Genomic DNA, 15,363 nt, shown 5'->3' with positions numbered 1-15,363 from the left:
AACTCAATTCGTAGCAAGAGCATTTAGCCTAGGATTTATCTTAGTTTGATCAGTTGGTGAAATATTATATGAAAAAGAAGATGATGACTCATCAAAGAATAATAAGAAATGCAAAAGAAGAAGATTCACCTACAAAATTAAAGCATCACTGGAGAAGAACAAAAATTATAAGTGAGGTTACCTTTGATATAACAACATTAACAAGCCCTAGAACTCGAGTAAAACTTGAGGTTTAACTCAAATTCAATTTAATTGAATTGTATATAATTTGAACTTGAGTTGACACGTCTCAAATACACCCCTACTAGTAACCTAATTAATTACAAAATATAAAACATATATAATGAAAATAAATAACATTGTTAATGAAGTAACAAAATTGAGTACAAATAATATCATACTTGAAAATCTTTAACATTGAAATATTTTTATGGTCAACTAGTTGTAATTACACTAGTCGAAGTTTTACGGATACTTTAAAGTAGTGCAATTATCAATCAACCTTAAGGCGGATTTGGTTTTAAAAAATTTCAGTATCATAACTGAAAAATTATTATAAAGGTAAATAACACTTAAAAATTAGTATGTTATAAATAATAATGTACTTGACTAAAAATTATAATAAAAAAATACTTAAATATTATTTTACTTAAACCTAAATTTATTAAATAATGGTAACATTTTAATAAAATTAAAATTTCATACATGATAATCTTTTAATTTCTAAAAACGTGACAGTGTAACTTCAATATTATATGTTATTAATAAAAAAAATACTGATAGTAATCATTTATTTTCTGGACCAAACACACCTTTAAGCTTATGATCATATCTAACAAACCCTCATCAAATCTATCCTAATTATAAACTCCTCCACTTTATCAATAAATAAGCAGCCTGAAAAAGGGGAGAAAATAAAATTTTCAAATTATTGAGGATATAAGTATGAAACTTAGGGAGAAAAATGATAGTAACCCCAAAATATAAAGCCATTCATATTGGGCCGAGGCCCAAACCAAGGGGGTGCACTTATATAATGACCAGAGCCTCGAAATTCCACAACAACTTGCGAGTCCGGTTCAAAAAATTGAGAGTTTCTTCCAAGAGCCAAAAATGGCGGGAACCGATCCAAAGAGGCAACTGCTAAACCTGATTCGCGACTTCACCTCCGAAAAGTCTCAAGGAGGTTAGTGACCGTACAGACTCTTTTTTCTCGTCCCGTTTGTATGTCTTTGACTGTTTGTTTCCTGAGAAAAAAATTATGTCATTAGCTGAAACCATTTTATCGAAGTTAAAAGAAATGTCAATGTATAAATAATCGGATATGTTAAATTCTTTAAACGGAGACCTGAAGTTCTGTTAATTAGTCTAAGATTCAAAGTGTGTGCAACTTAAACGAGTTCATACAAACTGCAGTTTGAAGGCTTGATGATGGCTATTTCTCTTAAGCTTTTTCCCGACAACCAAACACAACGTTAAAATTTGAATTTAAATTAAATATATGAACCAATAAATTTATTGCTTATTTGGTTATACAGAAAATAAGCAAGAAAATTTTATCATTAACTGAACTCAGTGTAGCGAATGAACTCTCTTATTAAGTTGAAAGCAATTTGATTACGTATTTAAATTTCAATTTATGAAGAATAGACGATTTGAAATTCTTAACCGTAGGTTTAAATTTCTTTTTATGAATAGAAGATGCGAAATTCGAATTCATATTAATGGAGGTTAAATTCTGTGCCGTGTGAAACTGAGACCTGTCCGTACAATTGTGGGGAAGTGGGGATGGCCGAGTAGCTGAACATATTTTTTTCTTAAAAATATTACTGCATTTTCTAAGCAACCAAACTGGAGGTTAAGATATGAAAATGAAATGAGTTGTTATTTGCAGAAAGAAGAGTGGTTAGTTTGAAGAATCGAATAGAAGAGCTAAGATTGGAGTTAGAGGCTGCAAACGCGAAGCTAGAAGAGGCAAAGCAGTTTAAAGAAACAACTGAGCAAGAGCTTAAAGGATACGAAGTTGAACTGGCTTTAAACGACAATTCGTGTCATGCCTTGGAGGTTTGCTCAACTTTTATCAGTTGTGAATTTAATTAGATTTTGATTGGATTATTCATTTTTGGGGTTACTTGTAGTCAAGAATTTGTTCAATACAAGACGAAATTTTTGCCGTTGGATCTGATGTGGAGAATCTTAAGGTTCAAACTGCGCCGTGACTTGTTTTCTTGTTTTTTGTCAAATAAATATATTCTCTCTACGTTAGTTGTTAATAATTTTTGTTTTCCCATTAATTGAAATTTATGCTTGGGCCGTTTAAAGAAAGAAGAAGCTGATTTAAGGTAAAACTAGTTGTACAATTTTCTTTCCTAAGTTAGATTCATTGGAAAGAAAGTTGCAAGTGGTTGAGTTATTTATTTATTTCTTTTCTGCCTTTTGCTTTTATGCAGAGACGGGTTTATTAGCCAAATGTTTGAGTTTAACAATAAGATAAGGTTGGTCTTACTCATTTACTTAGTTACTTTTCTCTTCAAAATGGTTTTGAGAGTGAGAGGTGCTTTACACTGTTGGTTTCTATATGGTATTACACTAATAACGCTTAATTGAGATGAGGTGTCCCACATCTGACGTTAGAAACCATTAATAAAAGCTGCTGGTTTTCATGTGATGTTCTAGATTCTGTACCGGCAATTGCATCTTATATAGGTTTCGTTAACTTACCAATCTGCATTTAAGTTCGTGGGTTGTTGGCATAGCTCAATTTTATGATCTTTTTCGGATGATCTTGACATTTCATAAAGACAGTTCGTTCTCAATTTGATTGATCTTCATGTGTGTAGTATTCTAATTTCAATTCTGCTCTCTGGTTGTAAGCACGGGAAACAACTGGAAAATAACTAATACTTAAACTAATTTTTTATTATAGGGAATTCCATATGACAGTAGCTTGCAATTTTCAGAAAGATATTACTGTTGGAACCGCAGCCGGTGATTTTCTCTATAATTCTATTCCTCTTTTCTATTTAGTGTATCTTGTAGCATATTAGTTTCTTATTTTATTTTCACGGACAATTCTGATCATCACCTAGAATGATCTAAATTCATGGCATGAAATTCCTTTTTAACTACAATTCAGAAGGAGACCACAATTTCAGCAAGAAGGAAGACACTGAAGTTCCTTTAGAAACTCTTGAGGATAAGCTGACTGATATGGTTTCTCAAATAGCTAAAGCGGAGGAAGCACACCAAAAGGAGGAAAATATTTACAAACAGGTAATAGTCGCATTTCAAAAACACAAAATACAGTGCATCTTTCAAAGGGTTTAGATTATTGTAATATAATCATAAAAACAACTCCAACTTTCTCCCTTCCCCTGTTTAACAAAAGTTAAAATGTCATGAAAATGATCCTAAATTTGAGTCCTAAATCCATCAAAACGCTATGGGATCCCTGCAGGTCCAGTTGGAGTTGGCTGATCTTGAAAGAAAGGTGTCTTTGATGGGGGGTATATTGACTGAAACCAAAGCATTGCAGGAATTAACAGGATATCCTTATCAAATCTACAGTAGCTTTACTAACTGAAGGTTAGGATTTTAGCATACCGTATTCTGAGTACTAATTTATAGCTAATGATTTCAAAGTCTGGAGGGAGTGCTACACACGAACAGCAAATACAAACCCTTTCATTTTTGGGATAAAAATGACCTCTAGCATTTCATCATTCACAGACAATATAATGAGAAACATTTATATCCTTAACTAGTAACACGCAGACTTCAGATATGGAAAAGACAGTTGCTTCTCTCAGTCAGGAGTTGCAGAAAAGGTGTATGTGCCCCAGTTGTGGCAGAAAGAATGTGGAGGCCCTTGGTGATATACTCCGTGCAAATCAGGCAAATTGATCCTATGTAAGTATTTTACCAGCTAATGCTACTATTGAGGCGTTGTGATTGCCTTTTCCTGCAAATAAGAACTTGATTTACAGTCAGTTTAGTGCAAAATGTGAGACACAAAACTCCGAACTGCTTTGAATAAGTTTTTACGTATTTTGAAGTTCCATAAAGACTGCTTAAGCTTAGTTCTCTTATTATTTGAATAAGTTCCAGGCTTCAATTCGCTGGGGAATTCCTTAGTACAGTTTATAGAAGAGACATATATTAAAGAATGTTAATTACATTTATTCAATTATTTTTTTTTCCTATTATTGAGGTCAAACATATGTGATCAAATAATGAATCCCCAGTTGTAACAGGACAGCCGGAAAGAAATTTAAAGAGAAGAACAAAAAAAAATTGTATCCCCACAGTCAGCCTGCAATATCCTAACTAGCTAAAACCCATCTTTGTCTACTTTTATCTGTTATATTTATAGATTCTTCATATGTGTCGATGATGATTCCATATCCTTTACAGTCAATGACAATAATGTAGAGTTCTCCTCTTCATTATGCTTTTCTGATCCCTGAAAACATGAATATTGAAATAATAAAAATAAAAGTAATTAATAATCTACATTGTATGTCGTTTTTCAGATCTTACAGTTTGCTTAGGAGTTATAATGCTAGGAAGAAATGAGTGGATTTGAACTCCTATTCGATTTATAGACTTCATGACTTCCACATGTGTAGAGAATAGGGCAGAGACTGGCCGATGATCTGAAAACTTACTTTCACTTCGAAAATAGGATAGTTGTTTAACTCTTTTCCCATACCATAGAATTCTGTCACACCTGCCTCCAGATCCATGCATGATTAAGGACACAGAATTAGACAACTTATTTGTTTTGGTAGTAGCTTTAGTCATTCCTAGAGTAGCACAATTGAGGAATTTTTACCATGCTGGAGTCCTTTGCTTCTCACCCGAGCTGTTCGGAACTCCACCAGAGTATCGATTGCAATTTGAGAAAGAATACTTATATGTAGGTGCAAATTCAATGTCTCCTTCTCTCCAACCTTGAAATACTCCACCATCTTCTAGTTCCCTGCGAAGCTGATCAAACTCTTGCAATGCTTTCCAGTCTTGCTTCTTTATCAGATGCCTTGCTAAATTGTCTTCCAAGTACAGCCTATAGTTGAGATCCCCAAACCAGAATATTTGACTGTCCAACAGAAAACATTAGTCAGATCGGATTAGAATTTTCCTTCAAGCACATCTTTAGGTTGTTGAGGACCACTTACTCATGTCCTAAAATGGTGAGAGGATGTGGATTATCATCATCTTTAGATGATCTAGGAAACGTAGTACGCCGGAAAATCTCTGAGACTTGGTGATTTCTTCGGCCTTCATCGCCTTTCTTCTCACCAGAAGCCAAGTGTGCAGCTATGAAGCAAAAACTAGTTCCCTCAATCGACAAGCTAACCGAAACAGAACCTTTGTTTCCCAAATACCCCATGATGCCACAAGCTACTGAGCATACTTTAACATTCGAAATGCAGTACTTACTTAGCAATTCCGTCTTCATCCATACACTTATAAACACTCCCACCATCTTCTTGCTCGCCATGAGCTTGTACTTACTGCCTCCGTAGAGCTTCTCATGTTGGCTTCTTGACCAGTTTCTCATTAGAATCCCTCTAAGGCCACTAAAATTTACCCTCTTTTCAGGTTCTTGATTGCCATTGTAGTGGTAGTTGTCACTCGAGATTGGATTCAACATGGGTGTCAACCAAGGGCATCCGTATTTACTGTTGAGAGTTTTCCCTATCAGTAAATTCCAATTTGTTGCTTCTGTTGGGTCTTCTGCTCCAATCACAGTTCGAGTCTTTAAGGGAACAATCTCTTGGAAGCTGCTAGCCAGAAAAATAGTTTACTGCAATGAGCATGAAAAAACCTTTGAAGAATACAAATACTTACCCAAGAACATAAATATCCGCAGCATCCTTTAGATTTAGCCACTCGTCCAAATCTACAGCCAAGCTCCCTTCGGGAGATCTTCCAGCAACATTCCAGGTTCCCACAAAGATTCTGAATCAAAAACATATGAAAATACATCTATCATCAAAACACAAAACAAACTAAACCTTTTAAACTTCACCTCAACTCATTGCTTGAAATGCATGGATCCATTGCCATGGACCTGAAGTAACTATCTTCCATCTCATCATTCCCATCGCCTTCACGACCATCTGCAACCAAAAAGTTATTGAGACCAAACACATTCACCAGCCATAACTATATAGCTATAAAAGAAGGATATGTAGGAGAAGCTAACCTGAAACTTCATTCAAGTGGTTAGGCTCTGGTATCTTTTGCTTCTGTTTAAACCACTTATAAAACCTCCTAGATCTTAGGCTATCGTTCTGGTTATCCATAAAGTCTTAGTTACACTTTGCCCTTGCAGAAGAAGCACTATGTTTCATCAATGTCAACTCTAAGCGTATATAATTTTTCTGTAGAAGTCATTGTACAAATCGCCATGTTAATGTACCTAAGTAATGAGTGTGACAGAAAGAGACAAACCCAGAAGCTTTAACTAATGAAGCGATGAACCCGAGAGATCAAGAGAATTAATTGTGCGTCAAGAAACTATAGAGCCTGCAGTGCAGAGCATTATTTGAAAAAATTGAAGAAGCTTCCCAATCTCATCCTGTCCATGTTTCGTGGTGTAATTTAATCAGTAGTGAATCGACAGGGAATAAAAAGCGATATAGGCCTCACAAGCTTTTATCATTTGCTTGTTAATTAGAGATGGTAGGTGGATGTGGTGCTAGTCACGAATGTCTTGTGGATCTTTTTACGTGACAGCATCACATGTACAAGTTAAACACCCTAATATAGAATTAGCCAATTGGGTTTACTCAGGCTGGTCCTCAGCATTAGGACAATTCAACTTTGCTTTGATCATACAATCATACGGTCAGATTTAGGGACAATGATTGATGGAATTGAGTTATCTGTTTTACTGATTCTACTGACTTGTAGCTCTTACTGGTTAGGCAAGTGAAATATGATACAAGTTTCTTGATTTAATATCCTTTAGTGGGTGTCCATGAGTACTTGTGACTGCAACTAGGTAAACTTTCTTCTCGATTTAAAAATGACAACTTTTTCTTCGTCAGATAATCGTACGGTCAATAATAGAACTATTCGTACAATTACTTTCAGTGTCTTGACAAATAAGTAAATAGGTGTGCCGGAGAAGTTTTTGTGGCAGCCACAAGAGTCTTCTAACGAGTCCAATTAGTATAGCTCATGTGGCCCATCTCAGTAATTGTTTCTACCAGTTTGTGTGCGGTCGATTCAGACTTGTCCAACAACATAATTTCTAAATATTACTAATAGATCGTCTTGTTATCTCCAGTACCAAAGTTTTGGACACATTCATGGAAGATTTTGTTGGTGGTTCCTAACAATTAGTTCAAGAGATATCCCAGCATTAATTTTGTCCAAACAAGTCAAGGGTCATTCTCGTGCTCTAATTCTTTAATAATAGAGTGTGACAAAATCTTGATGGTATCAAAAGACTTGTAGAAAAGATGCAAAGGTATAAATTTATTATACAATAAGAAGGAGCAGAACATTTAATTATTCAAGGGAAACTGCTTAGGAGGACATCGCATTTCTTTTTGTTATTCATTTATTAAATTATTGAGGCATGAAACATAATAAAGATATAATAATGTTTTATATATAAACAATGATAAATTAAGAGATACAATCAAATTTATATGTTATGATATAATTAAATAATTTAATTATCATTATATAATTAAAAATAAAATAAATAATTAAATCAATTATACGATAATATATCAATTTATTTAACACATTAATATTTATCCTTGTATAAATAAGATTATTAATAGTTAGGATAGCTTTCAATATATTGTGACGTTCTAACCATAGGTAGATGAGGCTGTACCCTTTGTAGTTATCTATCAGTCTCCACCATTTATGACTTGAATGAAACCTTCACCCACTATCCCCAAACGGCTTATTATATAAAGGTTTGAGGTTTTATTTAAAATATAAATTCAACTATTTTAATTTAAGAATTTCTCAATTATATTTTTATTGAAACTATAAAGGATATATTTCTAATATATAACACCAAGGCATGTTAGTCCCGATAGTCTAGTATTTTGTAATATAATTTGACACTTAAATTTAAAGCATGTTAGACTATGTTAAACCATGTTAAATTTAGTAGTTTAACGTATTTTAGTTATTTTTTTAATTTAAATTAGTAAAAATTGTTATATGTGAAAATATATCTATTATACATGTTAAATGACACATCTTTTTTGTATATCGTATCGATTTTTTTTTTTAAATTGTTATATATCTTAAATGATTTGTCATTATGTTTGATATTTACAATTAATTGATTATTTTATTTGAAATACAATATACTATACTACTGTATGATAAATTACATGGAGCTTTGATGTATTTTTCTGTTGTTTAGCAAAGTGATAAGTAGGTTTCAAATTGTGCAAAAATGATCTTTCGTTATGTTGGGGTATGATTAGAAGAAGATCCCCAAAAAAGAACTTAAATAATGTTTTAAGGTTGCAAATTTTTGATAGGCTGCATTCATATCTCTCTCTCTCTCCAGAAACTTTAGAAAGGATCATGCTTTTGCATATTTTGCTTTAGAATAGAAAATAATTTGAACACCATGCTGATCTCTTTCTTTGTGATAAAGCTTTCATGGTTAAAAGATCACATAAAAAAGGCTTAAAGGCTTTTGAGGTTTTGAATTTCCCTGTTGGGTTTTGTTGTTTTACACCCAAATTTGTTATTTATACACAGTTTTGTGAATTGGGAAGAAACTGAAAAATGTGAAATTAATATAGTAAATAAATACAAGTAGTAAAGAGAAAGAATGTATGTGATTTATTCTAATTCACTCGAAATAGAGCTATGTTTATTAGAATTAATATTATTTTAACATTTTTATAACTCTCCCGTTATAATGGATATATTTATTAATATTATATCACTTATAAGAGAGTAGTAAACTTATATTTTATCTTTAAAATCATATTATAATTTTTTTTCTTAAGACAATTTATACCATGTTTATTTTTAAGAGAAATTTTAAAAGACTTTTATTAGTTAAGCCTACACTACTTACGACCTAATGTTGTTGTCCTTGTCTTCTCATTGGGGAGTGGGACTTTGGGTCGCGCCTTCAAATTGACTAGATGGTTGACAATTCCAACACAATTACAGTTCTTACTATGTGCAGTTTTCTGCTTCGTATAACAATACAAAAGTATCAAATACAACTTTTAACACTATGCTCTGCTTGATGTTTATGGGGTCCTGTTCTTGTTCAAGTTGCTGCACTTATTTGCTCAAAAGTTGGAGTATTAGATGAAAGTAGAGGTTATGTTTCCCTCAATTGTTCTTTGATTATCCTTTGATTTAGAAAAAGATTCTGCAAATAGAGACAATCGAGACTTGAACTAGAGAAGAAAAGCAAAATCACAAATTCTGCTCCAAAATTTTGGATGAAATTACAATGTCAAAAGGAAAATCTCAATATATACTAGTAATAATTTAAAGTTCAATATTAATTAGACCTCTTCTGTTATGAATGTTGATGTCTCTGCCTTTTCTTGCATCTAAAATTAAATGTTGCCTAAATGTTGCAATGAATGCTTCAGCTCTTTCATTCAACTCCTCCTTTGAAAGCCTTGGACCCTCTTCACAATCTTCTTCAACAACACCCTCCTGTTCATTTTCAGTCAATATCTGAGCTTCAAGAACTTCAACACATTCTTGTCTATGTCTTCTCATTCTCTCAGTCTTCACATTGTCGCTCCTATCTTCAACAATTTCACACCCACCATAGCCTTTTTTGCTCTGCACATTGCCATGGCCTTGTAGGGTTTGTTCATCCCTTGAAATTGAGTGCATTGAAGTGAAGAAAATCGCCAGGAGGACAAGATTGAGCACAAGGAAGACCCACAAGCGCCATTGCTCAATCAGCATCAACATCACAGCTCTCTTCAAACATGCCATCAGAAGAGCAGTTCCAGCTGTGAACAAAACTGTGTAAATCTCCTTTACTTCTCTCTTGTTGCTCTCTCTCTTTACCTCCATTTTCTCTTGAAATTATTTCTGTTTTCTTGCGAGTAATGAGAGTGAGAGGTTGTTTAGGGGGGGTTGTTTATATGGTTTGTTTTCTAGTGGGATTTGTTTTGTGGGAGGGTCCACAGTGAGGAACCAGGTCTGATGATCAGAGAACAAAAAAAAGAAAAAGCTGAGAGGTTATGGAGAGATGAGATGAGAGTGAAGGTGGCAGGGGAGACAAAAAGACATAAATATTACAACAATATTATTACAGTTACCATATGATTACTACAACTTGGGATAAGTTTGCATATGTTTTGGTCTTGGCATGCTATCCAGTTGTGTTTTGGTGCTTTAGGCGTTCTTTGGTTGGTTGATTATTATGATCAAGGATTTATTTTCAGGTTTCAAAAACGCAACCCCAACCTTCATATGGCAAATTTGCCACTTGACCAAATTTTTTTTTTTTTTTTTGATTAATTTCAGGTTAATTTATATAAAAATTTAATTATGCTGTTGACATAATGTTAATGTCATCACTCCGATTAACCTTTTAATTAAGTCAATACTTAGTCTAAATCTAAAAACATTACACAAAATAAGTGATGTTTATATCAGTTTGGATATGTCATTATATAATTGAGTTTTATTTTATATTTATTTTAAAATAATTAATTTATATATTAATACATTTTTATTAGTATTCAAAATTGATGTTTATTTGAATTTTTAATATTAAATGATAGAAAAATGTAGGGAAATAATCACGTCCCCCTTCAAAATACAATCTAGGGTGTGATATTACAATTATTAGTGAAAAAGAATGCCAAAATCCAATTCAAATGATGAATATTTTATATGCTTTTGGTGGGAAGGTATGCAAGAAAGAAGTTTGACAAGTGACTATTGAAGCAATGAGCTATAGGAGGGATTATACTTTCTTGATACATGCGTGGAAAATAGGGAATAACATGCTTTTGAAGAAAGCAGAGGCAGGCAGAATATAAAAAGTGCTTTCTGGATGGTGTATGCTAAATGGGTAGCAGCAGGTTTTTGCCAGAAGCAAAGCCAATTTGAAAGAAACGTGACGCTTCAAAGCCACGCCTGCTTCAGACGCCATCATCAGAAACGACCCCACTCAGTGAATTTGAGTTCCTATGAGTTATGACACAACAAATGTGAAAGCCTGATGGAATATCCCCGTTACATTGAGCGGATGAGAGTACCAAATTATTCAATTAAGAGACAATAAAGCCAAACTACCAAAAACATAGGGTTGATTAGTGTGATCTACCACAACAAAGCAAACATTTGATTTATCTAATATAATCTATTACATGTTGAGGTTTACCTATCAGATGGGGTTCCCAAATAAGGTATTATTTATTTTCAATAACTTTTTAGTTTTAAATTTTATAATTTTTGAAAAATTTATACCTTGATATTTAAAAGTGGATTCAATTTGACCATATTTGGTTCGAATGAATAAAGGTCAAACATCCCACATTTGAGTTTATTGATCTCAAGTACGTCTCATCAATGTCTCTGTATTAAGGCTTGCTTCTTGAACGATTTTTTTTTTTATTTCGACATAATTGTTGGCCAACTCAAATGGTTCTAATTCAATTTCAAATTAACAGTTATAAATTTGAATCAAGTTTAAGTTAATCTTAATTTAAGTATGGTTCCATTTAAATCTACCCTTTTCGATAAACTCCCATTATTAAATAGTCTAGGAATCGACAATCTTTGAAACCATCTTTATTAAAAGAAAATCTTTTCTAAAATAGATATATGTATATAACCAAGTAATCATGAAGCAAATACATATTACACACACTAATTCCATTTTTTTAAGATTACTCGATTGATTATATATACATCTATCCTACCAAAATCAAGTTTATAATTCTAACTTACGGCATAATATATATATATATATATGTCAACCATTAAACTAGTGTTAAAGTGTTCTGATGTGAATGCCATCACCCAGAAAATCATGAACAAAGATAAACCTTTAAAGCCTCAGATAGAGTTATATATAACATAATGCCGCGATTTTAAACTGGTTATTACATAATTACTGGGTTTTTACTTTCTAAATTCTGTTCTACTGGTTGGCCAATCAAGCCAACTATAAACTATCAGAGTATATAAATTTCCTAACTAGGTAGAGCAAATCAGCAGATAATATCAGAATGTAACGGAATGAAGAAATTTCTGAGTGAAATTCAGATGCATTTACTATTTTATGAATCTCTCGTACTATGCAGCTAGCTCAGTTGTCAAGAACCTAGAGAGGTGAGTTGTTTTGGACCTTAGGTGCTCATAATGTCCAACAATCAGCTTCACTGTCACCATCTTCTACCAGATAAAGCTATGAGCTGCACAAAAGATAGGCATAACCTCAACGATGTTCATCTTTCATGCATGTTATTCTTTATGATGAATTGAACAGTATAAATGGGAATAAAAAATTTAAGAAAAAAGACCAACCTGGCGGGCAACCTGAGCCAGTCGCCGACTGTCCCTAGAAGATTCATTGATCATGGTAGATTTCTGTGGCTCTGGTGCATCAGTTTGTTTCTCTGCAGCCCTTCTCTTTACAACACTTTTTTCAGGAGAAGTGTGCACATCAGAGCTGTTAATAGACTCTTTCTTGCGCTTCCTCTGGAAAGTGTATTTAAGAAACTTACTGTTATCAGATTTAGAAGAAGATTCATTAGTTTCTATGGATGATTTAGCATCTTTTGAGTTAGAAAGTACTGGTGATTCATTAACCAATTCAGGGCTCATCTCAGTGCATCTAACCATTGAATTATCTATGGCATCACCTCCAGGTTGTACCAATGGAGGTTCATTTCTCAACTGTGTGTTCTTGTCAGAACCATCCGGAACATGTCTAAATTTAGTAACTGCCTTAATATTCACAGAAAAATTTGCTGATCCAGATACAGGATCCGTGCCTCTTCTAATTAATGTCAATCCTGGATCCAAACGAGGCAATGGCTTCATCTTAGCTTCATTTTCAGCTATCTTTGATCCATCTTCACCAGATATAACAGTACCACGTAAAGCAAATGAATAAACTATGCCACGGTTAATAGTAGAAGATGTCCACAAGGTTTGATGAGCTGATCAGCAGGAGATGCGAATGAGGTAGAAGGGCCATCCCTACTCTGTGATTTCACATTTCTTTTCTCTTCATGAATGATTCCATCATCATTAAAGGTACCCTTATGCTGCATTTTTTCGCAGAAGCCACTAGAGTTATTCATGGTACTCACATTGCCAGGTTTGACTGAAGATAGCGATCTAATATTCTCATTTACCAAGTATGTTTTGCAATGTGAAGGAACAGAAGACAAGTGACAAGGTTTCATGGGCTGAACAGAACGAGACCTGCGTAGATTACCTTTGGCTTTCCCAAACCTAGTCTTTCTTCTTCGTACAGTGCGAACCTTTACAGTTTTCTTTGGTTCCCCTCCAAGAAATTTCTTTGTAATGTTAATTTTTTTGGTCTTAGGAGAGGGTATGGCACATTTTTCTTCATCCTTATTACTGGTCTCAATAACGACCTCATTCGTTATGAGGGAATTTTGATCTACATATCCCAAAGTAGGTAGGTTCTCAGTCAGAAAGTTTCTTTCGAGTGCACGAATTCTCTGAGTACAACCATTTCTGTACAGCTCAGGTTCCTTGTTCCTCACTATTATGGAGGCTAAGTTGAACTTTTGATCATCAAAGTTCTCCAACTGAGAAACACTTACATTATCAGTTTGTTGAGTTCCACTGCAGGACATTTTATCCAGGCTTTGTTGTTTCAATAAGTTGCTCTCCATGTCAGAAGCAGTAATGGTTGTAACTCCTGAGCTCAAAATAGAGGGAACCAATGGCTCAGCTGTCACATTTTCTTGACAATACATATCTGCCTCCATGAATTGTCCATTCAAAGGCTGTTGATTACTTTTCACTCTCTCCAATTTATCTCTGACCCATTTCAATTCTGATCTGAGATCTGTTATGACATCCTCAGCCTCACAGAGTTGTGCTTCAATCTCATCAATCTTTTTTTGCTTGGTCAAAGATGTTACCTCGGCTTCCTTCATCTGTAGTTAAGTGAACAATGTTCAATTCATTATTCATGTCCACCAATGCACCAATGTCAACTTTACTTCCCTTTCAACAAAAATGCTGCTTAACTAAATAAAATATTTCCCAACTCTTTTCTAACAGGAAAATTGCAAATTTTACCACAAGAGAAGCAACAATTTTTGTCTTCTCGTAGAGCACAACAAACAACACAAATGACCAGAATAAGATTAACATCTACTCTCAGAAATCCCATGTACAATGAAACTAATTGAACCTCATTCGAGAAAGAATGAATTACATGATGTCCATAACAAAATAATGCCACAACAACAATACTACAGTTCATATGGTAGTGACTTCCAAGATTGTTAGATTATAAATTCGAATGCAATAACTTAGAGTCAAATTGTAATTTTCATAGTTGTATACTTAGACAGCTCAAAAGATTAAAAACTTTGGAAAACTTTCACATTGCTCTTCAATGCTTCACATTTCAAAAAAGAAATAAACAAAAAGTAGATTTGACACCAGCAATCTTCAACTACAACTCTCCAGTGCAGCTAAAATTCCAAAACAAAAAAAGAAACAAACAGAAGCAGCAACTCCAAGTCTCATTCATCAAATTTCCAAATCACATAACAGAACGAAGAATTTGAATCTACTCATCCAAAATTAAGGGTTAATTTTCAAACTCGTTTCACTTCTAAAGATTTGAATTGCAAATTCGAAACTAAACAACTTGCTAGCATAATCAAACATTTCAATTCAAACTCTTCGCTATCAACTGCTTATTTACGCATTTAAAATCGTAAACTGAAGAGAAAAATCAACTTAATCGAAACTGAACAATTACTACTGAGATTTCATTATTATTATTATTTTAAAATGTTACCTTAGAGTCGATCATCTGTTTCAAACGCACAAGCAGACGAAGGGCCTCGTCTTTGGTTCGATTCAGATCCATCTCAAAACGCAACGCTTTGCGCTCCGATATCATCACTCTCGCTGCCGCCTCCTTTGCTGTGTTCAAAATTATATCCGCGTACGCCTTCTTCAACGCCACCATTTTCTAAAAACAAAAAAAAAATGAAATCGAAACACAAAAAGCAAAATCAACGAAAGCAAAAAAAAAAAAAAAGAACGTTTTCAAAATTCAAATCACAAACCTCTGATTCTTCCATGGAGGGTTTTAGCAAATTACAAAAAAAATGGTTAACAGACTGTATCGGTTAAGAACTGAAA

At 33.7% G+C, this 15,363-nt stretch overlaps 4 protein-coding genes across 10 annotated transcripts; 1 reads left to right on the top strand and 3 right to left on the bottom strand.

Moving 5' to 3' along the window:
* The first annotated feature begins 1,075 nt into the window (after nucleotides 1-1,075).
* On the top strand, nucleotides 1,076-4,186 carry LOC123206972. The gene is made up of 9 exons (XM_044624276.1): nucleotides 1,076-1,186; nucleotides 1,895-2,064; nucleotides 2,139-2,201; nucleotides 2,323-2,342; nucleotides 2,451-2,495; nucleotides 2,927-2,988; nucleotides 3,137-3,273; nucleotides 3,458-3,546; nucleotides 3,771-4,186. The coding sequence occupies exons 1-9, from the start codon at nucleotides 1,114-1,116 to the stop codon at nucleotides 3,901-3,903; spliced, it is 792 nt and encodes a 263-aa protein (XP_044480211.1). The 5' UTR covers nucleotides 1,076-1,113; the 3' UTR covers nucleotides 3,904-4,186.
* On the bottom strand, nucleotides 3,572-6,704 carry LOC123206971 (type I inositol polyphosphate 5-phosphatase 4-like). 7 transcript variants are annotated; one of them, XM_044624270.1, is made up of 8 exons: nucleotides 6,428-6,704; nucleotides 6,212-6,348; nucleotides 6,035-6,125; nucleotides 5,854-5,964; nucleotides 5,178-5,786; nucleotides 4,835-5,098; nucleotides 4,540-4,729; nucleotides 4,159-4,462 (listed from the first exon to the last, which is right to left on the bottom strand). In XM_044624270.1, the coding sequence occupies exons 2-8, from the start codon at nucleotides 6,309-6,311 to the stop codon at nucleotides 4,367-4,369; spliced, it is 1,461 nt and encodes a 486-aa protein (XP_044480205.1). In that variant the 5' UTR covers nucleotides 6,312-6,348; nucleotides 6,428-6,704; the 3' UTR covers nucleotides 4,159-4,366. The 7 variants fall into 7 exon arrangements, with proteins under 7 accessions (XP_044480206.1, XP_044480207.1, XP_044480208.1 ...); XM_044624269.1 differs by having other exon boundaries at nucleotides 6,212-6,333; XM_044624271.1 differs by lacking the exon at nucleotides 4,159-4,462 and adding an exon at nucleotides 3,572-3,974 and having other exon boundaries at nucleotides 6,212-6,704.
* A 2,688-nt stretch (nucleotides 6,705-9,392) lies between these two features.
* LOC123206992 lies at nucleotides 9,393-10,223 on the bottom strand. The gene has a single exon (XM_044624296.1). It carries the CDS (start codon nucleotides 10,051-10,053, stop codon nucleotides 9,508-9,510), a length of 546 nt encoding a protein of 181 aa, XP_044480231.1. The 5' UTR covers nucleotides 10,054-10,223; the 3' UTR covers nucleotides 9,393-9,507.
* A 1,800-nt stretch (nucleotides 10,224-12,023) lies between these two features.
* On the bottom strand, nucleotides 12,024-15,363 carry LOC123206970. The gene is made up of 4 exons (XM_044624267.1): nucleotides 15,288-15,363; nucleotides 15,014-15,190; nucleotides 12,523-14,135; nucleotides 12,024-12,410 (listed from the first exon to the last, which is right to left on the bottom strand). The coding sequence occupies exons 1-3, from the start codon at nucleotides 15,300-15,302 to the stop codon at nucleotides 13,116-13,118; spliced, it is 1,212 nt and encodes a 403-aa protein (XP_044480202.1). The 5' UTR covers nucleotides 15,303-15,363; the 3' UTR covers nucleotides 12,024-12,410; nucleotides 12,523-13,115.

Source organism: Mangifera indica, unplaced genomic scaffold (assembly GCF_011075055.1).
Source record: "Mangifera indica cultivar Alphonso unplaced genomic scaffold, CATAS_Mindica_2.1 Un_0055, whole genome shotgun sequence".
Taxonomy (NCBI): domain Eukaryota; kingdom Viridiplantae; phylum Streptophyta; class Magnoliopsida; order Sapindales; family Anacardiaceae; genus Mangifera; species Mangifera indica.
Note: the sequence above shows the minus strand (reverse complement) of the source record. Positions and strands in the feature narration are given on the sequence as shown.